The 18,852-nt window shown below is 42.2% G+C and overlaps 1 protein-coding gene across 2 annotated transcripts; it reads left to right on the top strand.

The window, feature by feature from the left end:
* The first annotated feature begins 3,254 nt into the window (after positions 1-3,254).
* On the top strand, positions 3,255-18,451 carry ndrg1a (N-myc downstream regulated 1a). Of its 2 annotated transcripts, XM_086136589.1 has the most exons (16): positions 3,255-3,412; positions 8,917-8,991; positions 9,330-9,365; positions 11,378-11,483; positions 11,568-11,688; positions 12,541-12,603; positions 12,713-12,773; positions 13,888-13,974; positions 14,064-14,120; positions 14,201-14,304; positions 14,413-14,469; positions 14,543-14,594; positions 15,039-15,086; positions 15,406-15,441; positions 15,950-16,001; positions 16,777-18,451. In XM_086136589.1, exons 2-16 carry the CDS (start codon positions 8,935-8,937, stop codon positions 17,028-17,030), a joined length of 1,191 nt encoding a protein of 396 aa, XP_085992715.1. In that variant the 5' UTR covers positions 3,255-3,412; positions 8,917-8,934; the 3' UTR covers positions 17,031-18,451. The 2 variants fall into 2 exon arrangements, with proteins under 2 accessions (XP_085992715.1, XP_085992716.1); XM_086136590.1 differs by lacking the exons at positions 3,255-3,412; positions 8,917-8,991; positions 9,330-9,365 and adding an exon at positions 10,454-10,599.
* The last annotated feature ends 401 nt before the right edge of the window (positions 18,452-18,852 follow it).

Below are 18,852 nucleotides of genomic sequence, written 5' to 3'. Positions count from 1 at the left end.
GTTCACTTCTGTGATCAAATATTAAAACAAACAAGCGTGACCGTTGATCTCGAGACACCCAAGTTCCATGCTCCCAAACAATTCTGCAATGATTAGTAGCGTTTTGTTGTTCATTGACGCCTAGGGTGAATGTTTGACTGCAACCGTGCCAAATGTCAATTGTTGTCGTTCCTCGCCCCCAAAACATGCCATCCTCAAAAATAGCTTATTTATAAACCCGTTGCTCCGCCGCTTGTGACATCACATTTCTGTTTCATGTTGTGTATCACAGGACACAAAACAAATCCAGGAAGACACCCCCCGTTAAGATCGCCATTCTTCACTCTTTTGTGTCTTTCTGACAGAAAAAAAAAATACTAACATTTCTCACGTCTGTTTTTTTTTTTTTTTATCGTCACATTTTGACTGCACAAAAAGTCGGAGCAGTGCCCTAAAAGCAAAATCGGCAGTGACTGCTGTAAAGTTGCGATCATCGCCTGTTTGCGCAGCTGTTTGAATGTTTCATGAAGGAGCTATTAATGCTAAAATCCAAGAGAAAAAAAAAAAAAGATTGGATAAAAATTTCCCTTGCGTTGGGCCATCTTCTGCTTCTGGTGGGGCACTTCAACACCTGCCCCTGAAACATCTTAAAAGCTAAATAACCAGATCATGGTGAAGCTAAAAGCTGTGGTAAGAATTGTTTAACTTATACACACTTGCGTGCGGATGCTTAGATGCTAATATCCATAAATGGCATTTGTACTGTATGTGTGTGTATCTTTCCCCTCCTTTTTTATGAATTATAATTCCGCGGTTGCCCTGGCCCTCATTCAAACTAATGGAGCATGCAGTGCGAGCAATTCATGCTAAATGCCAAGGCGTCGCGCGTAGCATGTCATGTCATGTCATGTCTCTGGCATCTTTCTCGGAAGAAGCTAAACATCTGTCAGCTGAGCGGCACGGCAACTTTAGATACTCGGCAAACAGTCAGGAAATAGCGGCTGGACATGTTCAAGCACTATTCTTACCTTAACCTTTGCGCAAACGGAGCAAACAAGCGCCATTAAACCTTCAATCTGTCCACCGCCCGGTGAGTCACTCAGTAACAGTTTTATCGGCACCCGGAGGCAAAGGAGGGCAGTCTTATCGCCACTTGAGTGAGACGATCGATATCAAGGTCAGACATTGTAAAATATTGTCATAGCGCGACGGCCCTGTGTAGGAATGACACGGTGGCGACGGTAACAGTCTTAGAAAATGCAAACAAGACCGGTGAAGGAGTGCTACGCTGCTAGCTTCCACTAGCCGTGTGTTGCTAGCCTCAACTCCATTGAATGGCCAATAAATGACAACCTTTGTAATTCTGTTGAGCTGTCGTCGTTTTTTTGCAATGTTGGCAATTTACTATAATCGTAAAAGAGCATATAAAAGGCACATTTGTTGCTTTTCGAAGACAGTATAGAAAGTTTCCCGGTCTGGTACAAACTGACTCTTCCTAGGGTGAAAGTCCGCCACTACTTTTATCAACTGTTGAGCAATCTGGTTGATGTACTGTAGTTTTTTTTTTTTTTTTGATAGCTAAGATGAAGTCCAAACCAAAATGCACAACGCGTGTGTTCTGGGACACTTGACTTTCGGCACCCCATCCACACTCACTGACTTCTTCCTGCAAACAAAAGTGTAATCTAGCGGGTAAAAGTCCAAACCGCTGCTGCTGTTATCAACTATCAACCTACATTTGCTGCTTTTTTTTTTTCTGCGCTGCAAACTGTGCTACACATTTTACATAAGATAGTGCCCCCTCCCCCCCCCCCCGCCCTCCCATCACCAAAAAGAAAATTGCCTTCGTTTTGTTTATTGGCTTCTTCCAATGCGGCCATTGTGTTCCCATTGAGGGCCTCGCTCGCGTTACAAGGCAACAGTGCGCCTATTGTGCCTCAGCCGGGGCCACTCACGCGCACACAGTGCAACAGTCAGTCAGTCGTCGGCAGGTGTGGAAAATTCCACAAGGAGGCGTGAAAGCCGGACGCATCGCTGTGGAATTGCAAGAAGCACACTTATGAAACTCAATTCCCGAGTAAAAAATGGGAGCATTTGATGGTGCCCTCCAATCGGGAGGAGGAGGATGCGGAGGCCGAAATACGGGCCTCCTTTGTGCCGCGTTATCTCCTCGGCGGCCCGGCGGCATTCCTCCTCCTCGGCTCGTCTTGTAATGAAAACAGCTGGCATTCGCCCAGAGGAAACACCCCAAAACCGTTTCGATTTGCTTAGGGATGAGAAAGCCCGCTGTTGATTTTGACACATGATAGGAGCTGATCTGAGGCTCGAGAGGTCGAGCTAGCAAGAGGGCGCTAGGGGCGCGCCCCGAGGGCTGCATTCTTGGCGGGCGCACTCGGAATTTTCAGGAAATTTTCCTCAATGTTCATTGCCGGAATAATGTCGCTACAACTGTCAAATTCTAATTCTGATGGGCTGCGCTGGTAAAACTGGGACACCGGCGTATAGCAAGCATTCTCGGAGTTGGTGCAAAAAACGGGAAAAAAAGGCACTAAATTTGGCGATATTTCCTTTTTTAAAGTACGCATCTCTGAATTGGAGCTTTTGAAAACGTCCGAGTCACAGTGCAAATGTCATGGGTTCAATTCCGGGTGCATGGGTTTTCTCCGGGTACTCCGGTTTCCTCCCACATTCTAAAAACATGCACAGTAGGCTAATTGAACACTAAATTATCCTTAGGTGTGACTGTTAGTGTGAAGGGGTCCCGATTGTCTTTGTGTGCCCTGTGATTGGCTGGCGAGTGGCGACTAGTTAAGGGTCACACCCGCCTGCTGCGCGAAGACGGGTGTGATAGGCTCCAGCATACCCGCTACCCCCGTCAGCATACGGTTCACATCATATATGGATTAATTGAAGAAACTTGAACAGAGTTCCTGCGCCACTCTGTTTTCCTACCTCCTGAGTTGGGTCATTGAACGTCACACGGTTTTGCCAACATTTTGCTGCTCCGCCGTTTGAGGGCGTCTCGTACAATAGCTGCACATGTGCAATTTTGTCCCCGTGCACACCAGCTGTGTAAGATGCAGTTTTGTTTCGTTTTTTTTTAAAGGGAATGTTATTGTCGTTCTTTTTAGTGCTCCTGCAAAGCTGTGGAAAAGTAACACTCGGTTGCACGATCACTCCCCGCGGCAGATGTTGCCCAATCCGGGAAAAGTGGGCCGAGTTTGAACCCACCGCCCTCCGCCCCCGCCCTCTCCTCCGTAACGCTCATCTCCTCCCTCCCCAGGCTTTATAAAATTCCCTCATACATCCGCCCGCACGTTGTAAACAAAACTGTTGCCATCACTGAATACAACACCTCACATTTTTTTAAAGAATTTTTTTTGGGTGGACTCCTCCCCACGTCGCCTCTTTCGGGACATTTTGAAATCTGCTGGTAAGTTGGACTTTTAAAGACTTAAAATATGTTTGTTTTTTTTCCACTCACGGGCAGAAAAGGAGGAGAGCCGTGTGTGTGGACGCGGATTTGCTGGTCAAGACGTGTACCGACGTGTTTTTTTAATGAGGCGGGAGGCAGGGGGGGTGCACATGTGACGGGTTTTCCGTGCAATCTGCAATAAATAAATAAATAAATAAATGCGCCTGTTTAAAACACATGACGGGAAAAGTCGGAGTTTAGTTTATAGTCACAGTAGAGTTGGAAATGTGAACAATCAAAACGTCATTGTGCACATAAAAAGGTGCATTGTCATGTTTTCTTTCTTTTATTTAAAAAAATCCGTTTTTTCTATAGTCACGAGCGTGTTGGATTACTTTTTGGGGGGTAATTTTTGCTTGTATTTTAATGTAGTCATTATTTTAACCCGCTAATGGTGAAGATGCGTTTTATCTCTTTTCATTTTATGCGCAAAAGAGAAAGAGAAATCGCTGGAGACACCACGTGACTGGGTGACAGCACCCTGGTCACGTGATTCGATGATCAAGTTGCGTAACGAGACGTTTTACTTTGCATTCTTGGCGGCGACAAAAAGTTTTTGGTGGCTTGTTTACGCGTGTCCTCCTTTGGCCCCAGTAACTCATCCTTGCTGTGCCGCGTTCAGGGTCCCTCGTTTTTGGGGTGGATGGGTTGGTGAATTCATTCAGTTACATTCAGCTTCCCACTTAATTGTTTTGTTTTGACCTGGTAACTAATCCCTTTGAAGCTGCGTTCAGGGTCCCTCCAGTTTCTTTGTGGAGATATTACAAAATCTGGTTCTTGAACGCATCCTCGCCCACTTCTATGACTCTGCCACACAAAACACAGCTCACCACGCCCCCCTCCCTGGTCGTTTAGTACAAATGTAGGTCTGCCTCGGCTTAGTTTAGTTCAGTTTAGCTTGCTTGCCTCTGTTGATATTTGACAAGCGAGGGATTTGACAGATTAAGTGAGTTTGTCAGAAAAGATTAGGGAAGCAATCATTGTTGCTGCAGATGGATGCAGACCTTGGATTTAAGAGAGAAATATCCTTGAGGAGAGACAAAAAGTTAACTAATATTGTTAACGTAAACAATACTGTAGCTCACATAGTGAGCAAAAAAAAACTGTCTATACAATAAGTAGCTAACATAATTTATGCAACAAGTAGCTCAAATCATGATACAAGTAGCTAACATTTACATAACAAGTAGCTAACATTGCAAACACAAGTGTATACAAGTACCCATAGCTAACATCTATCCATGTTCCAAAATTCTCTGCACACTTAGCAAGCATTGTCCATACAAGTTGTCAACGCGACAAGTAGCTAATATCGTTTATAAAACAAATATCAACATCAGCAATACAAGTTCTCTAAGCTGGTCACTATTATCCCAGATACACGTGACTAATATCTACACAAGTCATAATATCGCTGACATAGCCTATGAGTAGCTACCATCCATACAAGTAGCTATAGTACCAAAAATCGTGAATAACATGGAAAAAGTTGCTAGCACCTTCAGATGACATTGTGTACTTTCCATTTAACCAGTTGCTAACATTGTGAATACAACAAGTCACTAACATCATCAGCCAACATCGTGAACATAAATTGTTAACATTATGAATATAAATGAACACTTTTAGCCAAGATAAGAATTTTTTTTTCTGACTTCCGGGTTGAGTGAACGCTGGCGCGTTTTGGCTGCCGCTGCTCAACCCGTATTGTTTTGTGTTTTTTGTTATTGTAAAGTGTCCTTGGGTGTCTTGAAAGGCGCTTATAAATAAAATGTATTATTATTATAATAAACTGTTGCCAACACTGGCAGCTAGCATCACGTAATCAATTTACAATATGAATTGTATATAAATACAAGTGGGGAACCAAGTCACTTAACAAGTTGGAAAAATCCGCAGATACAATGAATACAAGTCACTAAAATCATCAGCTAACATTGTGACGACAAGCAGCGAACATTGTCAGCTTTCATTGTGAACATAATCCGTTACTATTATATAATAAGGTGCTTAGTCACCTGACATTGCGTATCTAATAAGTCGCTAACAGCGTGAATACAAGTTGCTAACATTGTGTTGCACAAATTGTGAATGCAACAGGTTGCTGATACGAACATCATCACGCAAGAAAATGGCCCCATAGTGAACAATCGTCTAATTTTTTTTTGTCTTTTGCGTTGTTGGTGTTTGTTGTCCTTTGTGTGGCGGATTTTCATATGACAGGAGAAGTAAACCAATCTCTTTTTTTCATCAATGGACGCTACAGCTTCTTGTTTACTTTCAAACTTAGCTTGTGGCAAACATGTGGGACGTCATGCACATAATGAGCATCCAATGGTGAAAGGGCACTCATTCTTCCCTTCTTTCATCTATACCTGCTTCAAACAAGAAGGCGTATGCAGGAATAGCTGTTACGATTGCATGACTGTCCATGTCTTACATCATGCGTTGTGTTATATTACCGTATTTTGTTATTTTATGTAGCTGTTGTGAAAGCGCTATATAAATAAAGATGTATTGTATCATTGGGAATGGAACAAGTTGCTAAAATCTTCAACTATCATGTATAAAAAAATGTCACTCACATGGTTTACTTGCTTCCATCCTGCTAATTTAAAGTGCCATCATTATCTGTTTCAGTTTAATTCGTCTTTTTATGCAAGGCAGGAGATTTCTGGGACCATCCTGACGCCCCCTTTCTCCCTTTCCTTCATTTCCTCCCCCAATTGCATAACAAGTCTGTCCTGTGCCAGCATTTCTTTAGGCAATGAAAAAAAAAGGAAAGAAAAAACAACACAGCAACCAGAGCAGTCAGGACACGCACCGAGAGACCGGTTTGACGTGCGGTGGTTGCAACAGACACCAAAACTGCAACAACTAGCGCTGCCAACCCACTCCCTTCCCATGGCTCCTTCACACCACCCTTCTAGTAACACAAGAAGACCCTTGTGAGGGGGTGGGGGGGGGGGGGTGAAAGATGTCAAAATTCACACGAGCGTGTTCGATTTCACGGCACGTGTGCTGCTCATACGGCGATAAGCACACAGGAAGCTTTTCACCATGAAGATCTTAGTCTGTTTTCCCATATTGGCATTTTAGCACGGAATGCTCTCTTAACACCATCAGTCATCATAAGAAGACCCCTGTGAGAAAAAGTTCACACGTATGTTTGGTACAACGGTTATCCGGCATATGAGGACACAGGAAGTTTAGGATCTTGAGGATTAAATCCAATTTCCTGCATGAAACTCCCCCAATTACAAAAGAAAAATCAAATGTCCAGCTTTGATAGAAGAGCACACGCGCTAGTCATGTGACAAGAGCAACACAGGAAGTTGTGATGATCAAAGCCAATTTCTGCCATGTTAGCATTTTTGGATTCAAAAGCTCATAAATTGCTAGCATTGGCTCTTCTACAATTAGATAATGTCATTTATACAACCAGTGGCGTACATCCCGAAGACAACAAGCAACTAATGGCAACACAATTTGCTCACATTGCTTGGAGTCTATACAAGTAGCTGACATTGACACAAGTAGCTCTAACCTATGGAAGTACCAAAAATTGTCTACAGAGCAAGTAGCTAACATTGTCTATACAGCTAGTAGTGAACACTGACAAGTAGGTTATAAAAAGTAGCCAAAATCAGCTAGACATGTTGCTAACATCGATATAATAAGTTGCTAACATTCCCAAGAAGTCGCAAACGTCTATACAACAAGCACATACATATTGCTAATGTACTCTATGCAAGCCACATCTATACATAACATCATATAGACATCTGGTAGCTTCCTTTGTAGAACATGTAGCTAACATCGTCTACGTTACAAGTAGAAAACATCATCCGGAAAGACAGAGCAAGGTCCAGCTCCTATTAATTTCCGAATGCAATCCATGTTATGAACCAAATAGCATCTCATGCTTCAACCATTTCTATTTGTGCTGCCTGACGCACTGGCGTGCACTGTGTCCCCAGTTTGGTGCGCCTTGAACTTTCACCGGTATTCTGGTGTTGGTGCACTCTGAATAACCGAACTGTTCATTTTGACAATGGTCTGTGTTTCGGAACAGTCGGAGTGAACATTGGGAGCATATTTATGAACATGCCAAGAAGTCGCTAACATCCCTGATACAAGTACCTACCATCTACACAAAAAATAGCTAACAATCATCAACATCACACGCCACCACAATCTATAAAGTATAACTATACAACTTTCTTATGTCGTACAGACAATAAGGAGCTAACATCATCACCATAAGTAGCTACTGTCGCATCATCTAAAGTTGCTAACATGATGTTAGCATTTTAGCACATGGAACAGGTCAGGGCATCGCTGTGGCTGCCCCGCCTTCTTTGTTATTCTTCTTCTCGTCCAACAAAAGTTTCACAGTGCAGCCCACCCAAAAAATGGCCGTGTTGTTTGATATTCCTCGTTGCCATTGTGTGATCCGGATCGCTCCGGTCTCCCGGCTGGCCCCGACCCTGTGCGTGTGTGTGTGTGTGTGTGTGTGAGAGAGCGTATTTCACACTTCCTGTGCAAGACGCCTCGCTGTGTCAGCTTGACAAGCCATTAACTGTGGACACACATGAGTAGCACAATGTGCTAATGTGGCATTTACATTTCCAGTAGCAAACATGGTCCACATTTGTGGTTCTCAACTGTTTTCCTGCGATAGCCAAGTTGCACCCTACTTTTATAGTAGTAAAGTAGCAATAAAGGAAAAGAAAAATTACCCCACAGAAAAAATTTAATTCGCGAACCAAAGTTACTCTGTATTTGTCAGTTATCATTCGCTAATTTAGCATTTTTCGTGATTGGGTCACGATGCTAGCAAACTTATCGGAAGGCATTTTGCGAGCATAGAACATACGCGGCAACGCTGGCTAGCTTTTGGTTAAAAAAAAAAACTTAAAATATTAAGTTATCAAATGTGAATTGTAACAGTATAAAAATAATTTTACTTGTGTACTTAAGTACACTTCAGAGTCTATACTTTTTTTTTTAATGCAAGTATCTGTACAGTACTTCTATTGTGTGTACACTAAAGAGTAAGCCATGTCTGCATCCATGTTAAAAACAAGTAGCAGATGAGGTGTGTTTAAAGCACACGTCAAAGAAGCATGTGGGCACAGTAGGCCTGACAGGACATGTTGAGTGACTGATATTCAAAAGAAAAAACTATCCACAATGCTTGGCGGCACATTCTCTCACCAGGCCGCGTTGGGCGACGGCCTTAAATTGCATTTCACGTGGAAACAAAAGAGAGCAAAAGTCATCCGTCTTTTTCTCGAGCCAACAAGTCTCATTTTTCTTACACTGCCAAAGGGGTGCGAACATAGCAAACGCACCAGAAGAACCAGTTGGTGGGCGAGAAAACACGCTGAGGTTGCGGAAGTCACATTTGGATTGTAACTCTATCGTAATGTCACGTAAATTGTTTTGTGGTCCAACAGGCCGCGCAACCCATTGACATGGACGACATCCAGGTTGTTGAATCCAAACCTCTGCTGGTCGACAGGGAACTGCCCGTATGTATTCATTTTGTAAACATGTAATGTAAATGTAAACATAAGAAAATTATAATATAGGAAAAAAAAGGTATGAATGTAAAAATACGTAAAAGTAAAATAAAATACAAATAGAAACAAACTATGGGAAATATGACACGATGTAGGAAATATTACAAAAAATGTATTTCAACAATATTTAAAGATTTGTTGCTCACAAAACTCATATATTATATGCGACACGGATGTCGGTGGACTTGACCATCTCTCGGGATATGGGATTAGCCGTATGCTAATTGTGTTGTTGGGATGTATAATGTTATTTTTCTTGTGTGTGTGTGTGTGTGTGTGTGTGGCAGGGCCTGAGGGAGGCGGTGCAGCAGCTCGCTATCAAGGTATGCTTGCACTTATTAGCCAGGTCGCTAGTAAATCTTATCTGAACTAGCGACCTTTGTCACATGACCCAGTTTGATTCACCCGGGCTTGCGCCATCTACTGGCAAAATGAGAAAGTGACGCGAATGGTCTTGGCTTCATCTTCAGTGATCTCGTTAGCCGGGAAATCGAATCTGGGCTCAGCTAATTAGGTCTGCCTGCTCATGCACGTCTAATGTTTTTTTTTCTTTTCTGCAGCCATTTGCTGATTACCGGTAATTTATTTATTCAAATGTGTTCCATAATACAAAATTTCTTATATCAACATTTACATTATTTTAAAAACATTTAAATGGAATAAATACAAGTTCATGAAAGGAATACAACATTTAAAAATATTTTGAAATGAATAACTAAAAGTGAACACTTTTGCATTTCTTTTTTTAACCTCCTCTAAAAATGACCTGGACCAAATGTTGTTTGTAAAACTAATATATGTTCCTTTCGTACTGAACGGTACCTGGCACCAAAATGTGAGGGCTTTTTTTTTTTTTTTTTTTTAATGCCTGAGGCGGATCGATTTCATCACAGTGATGATTACAGCCCAACACAACTTGTTTGTGTCACACGCACACGCGCGCGACGGGATTACGAGCGGGCGGCCTACGTGTCTATGAGCTCGTGTCGTGTGGGCGGGGTTGCGGATGACGTCTTGTGTGTTTACATCAGGTAAAACGGATCGCCCTCTTTTCTCGGTCAAGCAGGAGGTGAAAAGGTAAAAAAGAACAACAAAAAGTAGAAAATCAATGAGAATTTGCTCTTCCAGTGCCACTTTTGGATATCTGACATCAGAATGTCACTGAAATATGTTTACATAAGAACATTCCTGAAGACCGGTGGAACATTTTTGGAATCTCACAGCTGCACAAACACAACAGCGTTATTTCGTCTACCATTTTATTTCAAGTTCCCGCCCCCGAGTGTGGCACTGAATAACCGCGAACCTGCCGCCTGGTCACAACAATCCAATTTAAGGATCTCGCCATCTGGAATTAGCTTGTTTTGACCAGGTCGCAAGGCACCATGGGAGGTCAGGGGGGCTTACGTCTTAACGCTATAAAGGCCTTGAGCCGCCCACCACTGTCCCCAACCGGTGCTTCGGACTTTTGCCGTTCAATACGATCACGAGTTTCTGGCAAAAATGGTTCTGGATGATTCCGACGTGGAGATGATCGTGACTGACGTTGAAGTTACCGTGAGTCCACGTGCGGGAGTTTTGTCAGATTTATTTGGGGGTGCGGGGGGGATTTTGCAGATAGCACGGTGGGGTGCTTTGTCAGGCACTTGTGCAGAAATGCAAAGCGGTTACAAGAAACTGGTTTGAAAAATGAGGACGTTTTATACAACAACATGTGTGAATTGCCAACACTTGATGAATAATAATTGTTGGTTATTCATTTGTAACATGCATCCGATATTGTTGCTGTAAAACAAGTATGTCCACTTGAGACTATGTTATTTTCCTTCATGCTTTGACGAAGAAGAAAATATCATGAAATTCTGTTTTTGCTTGGTTTGATTTCGTGTTTTAACTTTGTATATATTAATGTTGTATAGACAACAGCTGCTATAGTGGACAGTTTATCGTGTTTTCAGGTTATTATTATTGGTGCATAAAAGGGTTAAATATTGAATTTAAATTGTAAATATTAAAAAAAAAAATTGGACAATTTTCTCTTTACAGTTTTATTTAGTTATGTTACTGATGTTAATTCGGATCACTTTCAATGTTGACACCAAGTGCTTTGTAATGCCATCCATCCATCTTCTACCACTTATTCGGGGTTGGGTCGTGGGGTTTTATTATGCACCCTACAAAATAGATTTTTAAAAAAAAATGACACACTTCAAATTGCATATTGGGTTATTTTCAACCCAACATGGGCTATTTGTCACCCACGTTGAGTTACATTGAAGCCAGCAGTTTTTGGTGTCTAATGATTAAAAGTAGTGTTTTGGCGTTGTTTTGGAAGGAGCATGACGTGGAGACCCCGTACGGAAGACTCCACTGCACCATGCGGGGGGTCCCCAAAGGCGAGCGGCCAGTCGTCCTCACCTTCCACGACATCGGGCTCAACCGTAAGGCGGAACGGCACGCGAGCAACTCTTGCTCGTCCTCCTCGCACTCATCTCGATGTGATGTTTTGGGTGTTTGTGGGGCAGACAAGACGTGCTGGGACTCGCTGTTCCAGCATGAGGACATGGCCGAGATCCTGCACCACTTTGCCGTGTGTCACGTGGACGCCCTCGGACAGCACGAGGGAGCGAACACCTTTTCCGCCGGGTGAGCCAAACGCACGCGCACATGCACATGAAAATGCACGGCGGTGACCTTTGAGATGGCGGCGAGATCGGTGCCAGGTGACCTTATTTTGTATTGGTTTAGGCAGGTGGGAGCGCGACCTCTTTTTTCTCTGAATTGAATGATTATTTTCTTTTTTTTTCCCATAAACGTTTGTGATATTTATATCATATTTTATGTACATGATAATTATTTTTCATTTATATGTTTGACATTTTGATTTATTTGTATTATATTTTTAAATATTTGGATTATATTGCACATGAATTTGAAGTTCAGTATTAGTTATTCTATGTTAAATTTAAGTCTTGGTATGGGTTTTTTTTTGTCATATTAAAGACATTTTTCATTTTTTTATTATATTTCAAATAGATGTTTTGTGTGCGAATGTGTGTATGGATTATTTCTATATTCTACTATATTTAACATATTTTACAGTAGTTTTTATGTCATTCATTGGTCCTATTATTCTTTATAACATATTGTCAATCTGTTATATTTTATTTGATGTTTCCACTACCTTTTATGAACTTAAAATTACATTTGAGTGTTAAATCATACTTTAAAATGTTTTTTCAATTAGACGATTAGATTTTTATTTATACATTTAAAAAAAATCATTTTACATATCAAATTATATTTTGTTATTTGTAAACTTTCCCTTTTTGTTGCATTTAATAATATATTTTAGGTCATTGTATTTGTATTTTTATGATACTTTTATACATTTCAGTTTTTATTCAATTCCAATTTCATTCTATTTTTGCATTTCATTTTAAAATTCTTTCTGCCCTTTATTAAAAATGACTATTTTTGTCCCCCCCCCCCCCGCAGGTACGAGTATCCGACCATGGATGAACTGTCTGAGACGCTCCCACTTGTACTGAAGCATTTTGGGTAGGTTGCAGCGCTTGCTTGTTCAATGGCCCATGCGCCAGACGGTTGTGACTTGTTCTAACACCACGCGTGTGTGTTTTGTGTACGTGTGTTTGTGTGCACGCTGCAGGCTGAAGTCTGTTATTGGATTAGGGATGGGAGCCGGAGCCTTCATGCTGACCAAGTTCGCTGTAAACCATACACACAACTCCTCTTCCTCACACAATCATTTACTAAAAAAAAAAAATATTCAAGTCATGAATAATACTTCACTCGTCGCTAGACAGTATTTATAGAACATGATCATTTGCTCAACTGGTGGGGCAGTTCCACACTTGTCCATCATGCAAAATTTCCTCAATTTGAGGGGGATGATGAACCCACAACAACCAAAGTTCCATCTATGGGGTCAGATGGGGAAGAACACTTGCGCTGCGGCAAAATCTCCACTACTTGGCAGAATTTGTGCCAATGATTTTCTCGGAACGCAAAATCTTGTTTGCATTTGGGGGGGGGGGGCCAGCGTTGGGATGTCATAAATTCAAATCTGGGAGACTGGTGCTGGACTACTACTACTAGGCAGTATTTGTCAGGCATGAATTGGAAGAAAAAAAAACACCCCAACACATGCCTCGAATGCAAAATGTTCTGGTTGGCAGAATTTGTAGGTATGAGCTACAAAAAAAACATTTGGGGCAACATTTGGCTGCAAAACCTCCATTACAAGATTTCATGGCCGGATTTAAAAGTAACGCCATCTTCTAGATCAGGGGTGTCAAACCCATTTTTGTCGCGGGCCACATTTTAATGACCATTTCCATTGGAGGGCCATTATGACTGAAATCACATAAAGAAGTCAAGAATAACGGTTTATTCAACTATCGTTTAAGTTATTGTAATGGGGCGTTTGGCAACAAGAAAATGTTTACAATATCTCCATTATTTATTACATAAGAGAATTTGAAATTTTGGTACATATTTTAGCAAGCATCATATGAGTTGCCATGTTTGATTTGCTTTCGCGGGCCACATAAAATGGTTTGGCGGGCCAGATCTGGCCCCCGGGCCTTGACTTTGAGACCTGTATTCTAGATCTAGCGGGGAAGTGCAAAACTTACCCCTAATAGGAAAATCTTTACTGCTACACACCATTTGTAGGCAATAATTGATGGAAAATCTACTACTACCACTACTACTACGACATGGAAACAGACACAAATTATATGAACAAGAACAATTGTATGACTGCGATACATTTATCGAAATGACTGTCATCCAACATAATCAATGTTATGCTTGCGGTAGCTTGATTACCCAAAAATGGTGGAAGGTCTGGTGCTCATCAACATCAACCCGTGTGCCGAGGGCTGGATGGACTGGGCGGCGCACAAGGTAACAAATGCCCAGTTTAAATCCAAAAATATGAATATATTAATCCATGGATGTGAATTTTGATAAAAGACTCCAATTCTGATTTTTAGATCAGCGGCTGGACCCATGCCTTGCCGGACTTGGTCATCAGCCACCTCTTTGGCAAGGTTAGCTTGCACCATCCTAGTCTTTGCTCGCGCGACTGGTGGCTAACAAATGCTAACGATGCTAAATGCTAATCGCACAGGAGGAGATCCACCACAACCAGGAAATGGTGGCCACGTACCGCCACCACGTGATGAAGGACATGAATCAGTTCAACCTGCAGCTCTTCATTAAGGCCTATGAAAGGTGAAAGGTCATGTGCCTTTGATGGCAGCTGGGAAGTTACAGTTTTAGTAGTTCATTGGATTTTACTTACATTTTTTGGCGGTGGCGGGGTTGTTTATCTTTTTGAAGTCGGAGGGACCTAGATATCGAGAGGCCAGTGCCGGGCAGCAACATCAGAACCCTAAAGTGAGTCAGCGCCGGTTGAGTTTGTCATTTATTTTATCTCGGCGCACTACTCATGTGTGACCTTTGAACCCAGGTGTCCTTCCCTTCTGGTGGTCGGTGACAGCTCGCCTGCCGTGGACGCTGTGGTGAGGAATACGCTAAAACTAAATGACATCAATGCTTGAAACCCTCATTTGAAATTCTTACCCAGGCTAGAAACCCCAATTTAAGACGCTATTATCACATTGACACACATTATCACATTAAAGCTAATTTGGAACAGTAACACATGGTTGAAACCCTAATTTTAAAACCCAAACCCAGGCTTAAAACGTTACTTTAACACCTGAATCCTTGTTTGAAACTAATTAAAAACCCTATCCCCAACTTGAAACCCCATCTCAGGCTTGAACCCTATTTTGAAACCCTAATTTGAAAACCATAACGAGGGATTAAAACCCTAATTTGAAACCCTATACCCATCTTGAAAACGCATATTTTGAAACCTGAATCCTTGTTAAAAGAAAATCCTACTTTGAAACCTGAGCTTGTCTTGAAACCCAACTTTTGATGTGTTGTTGTCCGTGCAGGTGGAGTGCAACACCAAACTGGACCCGACAAAAGCAACCCTGCTTAAGGTGCGAGCCTCCAGCTATTTGTGATCGTCACAGATACGACACAACTTGCATATGTGTTCACCTGGTGACACATTAACCAGCGCCTGTGCTCAATCTGCTGTGTCTGACCTACTTGCTGCGACCTGTGGCCTGGCCCGAAAGGCCGCCGGCCAAAACGTTGGCCGTGTGCGTGGCGGCCAAAGCTAATGTGGCATTTAATGGCGCTGTGGAAAAAACAGCGTCAGCAATCTGCCTTTTTTTAATTAATTAATTTTTTTACCTGCTTTGAAGTTGATCATGAATCAGTGTTGTGATCATGTAATATTTAATTTCCATTCAGATGGCCGACTGTGGAGGCATGCCCCAGATTGACCAGGTGTGTATGACGTCATGTGTAGATTCATAGACAGATTAAGAAATGGACAATTACATGAAATAAATACTAAAGGGGAGACATACTTTGCATAGCTGTCCTCTGGCGACTCCTGGAGGGAAATTTGGGGTACTGCATTAGGTTACATTCATATCTTTTGTGCGATACTGACACGAAAAACACTCAAAATGTAATTCGTAGTAATCATGTAGTGGTAAATACTATTTACCACTACATGATTCGGGGGTTCGACCCAAGAAGCACATCACTAGTTATTTACTAAATAGTGATAACATGTCATAGAGGATGACACTGATTAACATTCATGAATTTAGGGTTAACTGTGTGAATAACATTAGCTATGGTCCGAGTCGGATCACAAGCTAGCATGGCGATGGCCAAAATTTTACTCAAATCTTAAAGGGAAATGATTCATACAATATTTTTAGAAATAAATATAAGTCAGTACATAAATCATGCTAATACATTTTGTATGTTTGTTCTTGTACAGCCCGGCAAACTGACAGAGGCGTTCAAGTACTTCATTCAAGGCATGGGATACAGTGAGTCCAAGTTGCTCTTTTCGAATACACGACTCCCCCCTTGTGGCCACATTAAGGCGTAGCACTTGCCACATATGCAAAATCTCCGCCGCTAAACCACAATTTGTCGGCAGTATATTTAAAAAGTTAGAGTTTTAAGATTAGATTTTCAGTTCACAATGCTAGCTGCTTGATCTAATAGGAAAGTGCAAGAGGTCCCATTGTGCAAAATCGTCACAACTAGATTGATTTTGTGGGCTATGAGTAGAAAAGAAACTAAACATGATGTCAGGGGCCATCTGTTAGCTCTGAAAGGAGCAGAGCAAAAGTTGGACCATACGAGCCTTCACTGCGAGGGATAACTGGTGGCACGTAATTGTAAAAAAAAAAAAAAACCCCCACAAAATCACAATTAGGTATTTTTCTGCCACCACAATGCAATGTGCTGGCAGCTTTGCAAAATATTTGCTACTCAGCAGAATTTGCCGAGCATGATTAACATCTGCAGCTGATATGAGATCAAAATCTATTGAATCATGGAATGTCTGGCTAATTTTTTGTTTAAAAAAAAAAAAGCTGCTGGATCAGGCAAGGCTGTGCAACATATGCCTCTAACGCAATATCAATCGTTGGATTAGAACAGTCAGTTTTGGACACTTTATTAGATACACCAGCTCATTATGTGAGTAATGTACCAAAATGTCAATCAAACAGGACATATTTTCAATTTGTTGCTTTTTTTTTTTTTCCTACACCCCTCCTTCCCCGCCACTCCACCACCCCAACCTCTTCGCAGTGCCGGCGGCGAGCATGACCCGGCTGGTTCGCTCCCGCACAGCCTCGGGTTCCAGCGTGACATCTTTCGAGGGCTCGCGCTCCCGCTCGCACACCCACGAGGGCAACCGCTCGCGCTCACACACCAACGAGGGCCCGCGCTCACGCTCCCACACGGCTGACCACCAGCGGGGCCACGCCCCCGCGACCGACGCCGCCCCCGCCACTCCCGCCGTGGACCAGGGCCTGCTTAAGGCCCCTGAAGTGTCCTGTTAAATTGGCCCAAAAAAAAAAAGTCTCGTTTAACTCCCTTTTTTTTTTTTTTTTTTTGTGCTGCGCCACTGTCAATTTTTTTTGTTAAATCGGGATTCAGAGGGTTGGACCTGTGCTTTTGGGTCTGATAATGATGTAGTGTGTAAGGGCATCGGTAGGTGGTGACAGAGCGCGGAGGAAGCTTGTTGTGCATCATTATTTGTCTCTTCCCGTTTTTTTTTTGTTTTGTTTTTTTTAAACCAAACGGACAACTTTTTAACCGTATATAGTCGACTAGCCACGTTTTTACATGTTGGTGGGGCAGTGTGACACTTGCCCCATCGGCAGAATCTCCACCACTAGGATCAAATTTCTGTGGGCATGAATTAAAATTCTGGTGGGGGAAATGTAACACTTGCCTCATATGCAAAACCTACCGCTGGTAGGATGGAATTTCTGAGGGGTGATGAAAAAAAAAATTATGTGGCTCAGACGGGGCATAGCTACATTTGGCTTGTATAAAATCTCCATTGCCAGGCAGAATTTGTAGGGATTGATTTATTTTTCCCCAATCAAAGGGCCATCTACTGGGCCTCGTTGGGCAATGAAACCTTTGCTCCATGCAAAATTTTAACTGCTCGGCAAAATTTAGGCATGACACACACACACACACACACACACACACACACACACACACACACACACACACACACACACACACACACACGGCGCTGTGGTCTAAAAGGCGCTGCTGTGCTACCCCTCCCTTTGCTCTTGTTGCCCTTGTGGACCACGCCAAGCCGAAGGCATTTTTTTAAAATGTATTTTTGAACCTTATTAGGAGGGTTGAATCAGTGCTTTTGAGTCTCGAGATGATGTAGAATGTGTGTGGGGGGGACGCTAGGGGAAGGCAGAGAGCGCAGAGGAATGTTGTTGTGCATCCTTATTTGTCTCTTCCCGTTTTTATTTTTTCCACACTGACAGCTTTGCTACATTCTCGCAATTGTATAACTTTCTTTCCGCTTCAGAAACTTTTTTTTAAAGATGAAAACCATACAGGATTAAGGGACATACTTTTGTTTTGTTTTTTTTAAATTAAACCACTCAATCGAAAAGCTTTATTAACAACGCCGGCAGACAAAACGATTACTATAACCGTTCTATACGATTTTTTTCCCCTCTGTACAATCAAGCAGAACGAAACAACGCAGTTGTTCACTTTGTGCATGTGTACGAGTGAGACGTAAAAGTTTTTGTCATCATTGTTTTGGTTGTCATTCATGATAACAGTGTAGAACTCTCTCTCGCTCTCCTCTCTGACTAGCAGCACTACGTTGGCAAAAGGCTTGCTTTTGTAGGTGCTTGTTGAAGGCTTTGTAAAGATGCTGGCGCTAGAACCGCATAACAGTTTGTATTTATTGAGGAAAAAAAATGACTTAACTCACCTCATCGTGTCGGGTTTTTTTTTTTAACTTGAATGTTTTCTCCAGAATTTTTGGCCGAAAGGTAAAAAAACCCGTGCACGTGTGTGTATATATATATATATATATAGTGTGTGTGTGTGTGAGCCAGTCGAGTCTTATCCTGTGTCACATTCACATTGGAAAAAAAAAGGCACTTACTTAATTTGCTGTGCAAGGTACCTCATAAGTCTGTTTCAGCCGCACCACGTCGATGATGATGTTGACGTTTAAAGTCCACGCTTGGCAGTCAGCAGAAAGTTTCAGTCAACGGCATGTAGAAGGTTAAACACGCATCCGCACCCCGCACACACAGGTGAGTGCAATTATTAATAGGCAATACCACGCCCCCGGTGCCCCCCCCCCACCCCCAAAAAAACAGTCGC

The sequence above is a fragment of the Hippocampus guttulatus genome, chromosome 18, assembly GCF_054856545.1.
Source record: "Hippocampus guttulatus isolate MCC_2025c chromosome 18, RoL_Hgut_1.0, whole genome shotgun sequence".
Classification (NCBI taxonomy): domain Eukaryota; kingdom Metazoa; phylum Chordata; class Actinopteri; order Syngnathiformes; family Syngnathidae; genus Hippocampus; species Hippocampus guttulatus.
This window is presented reverse-complemented; position numbering and strand designations above follow the sequence as displayed.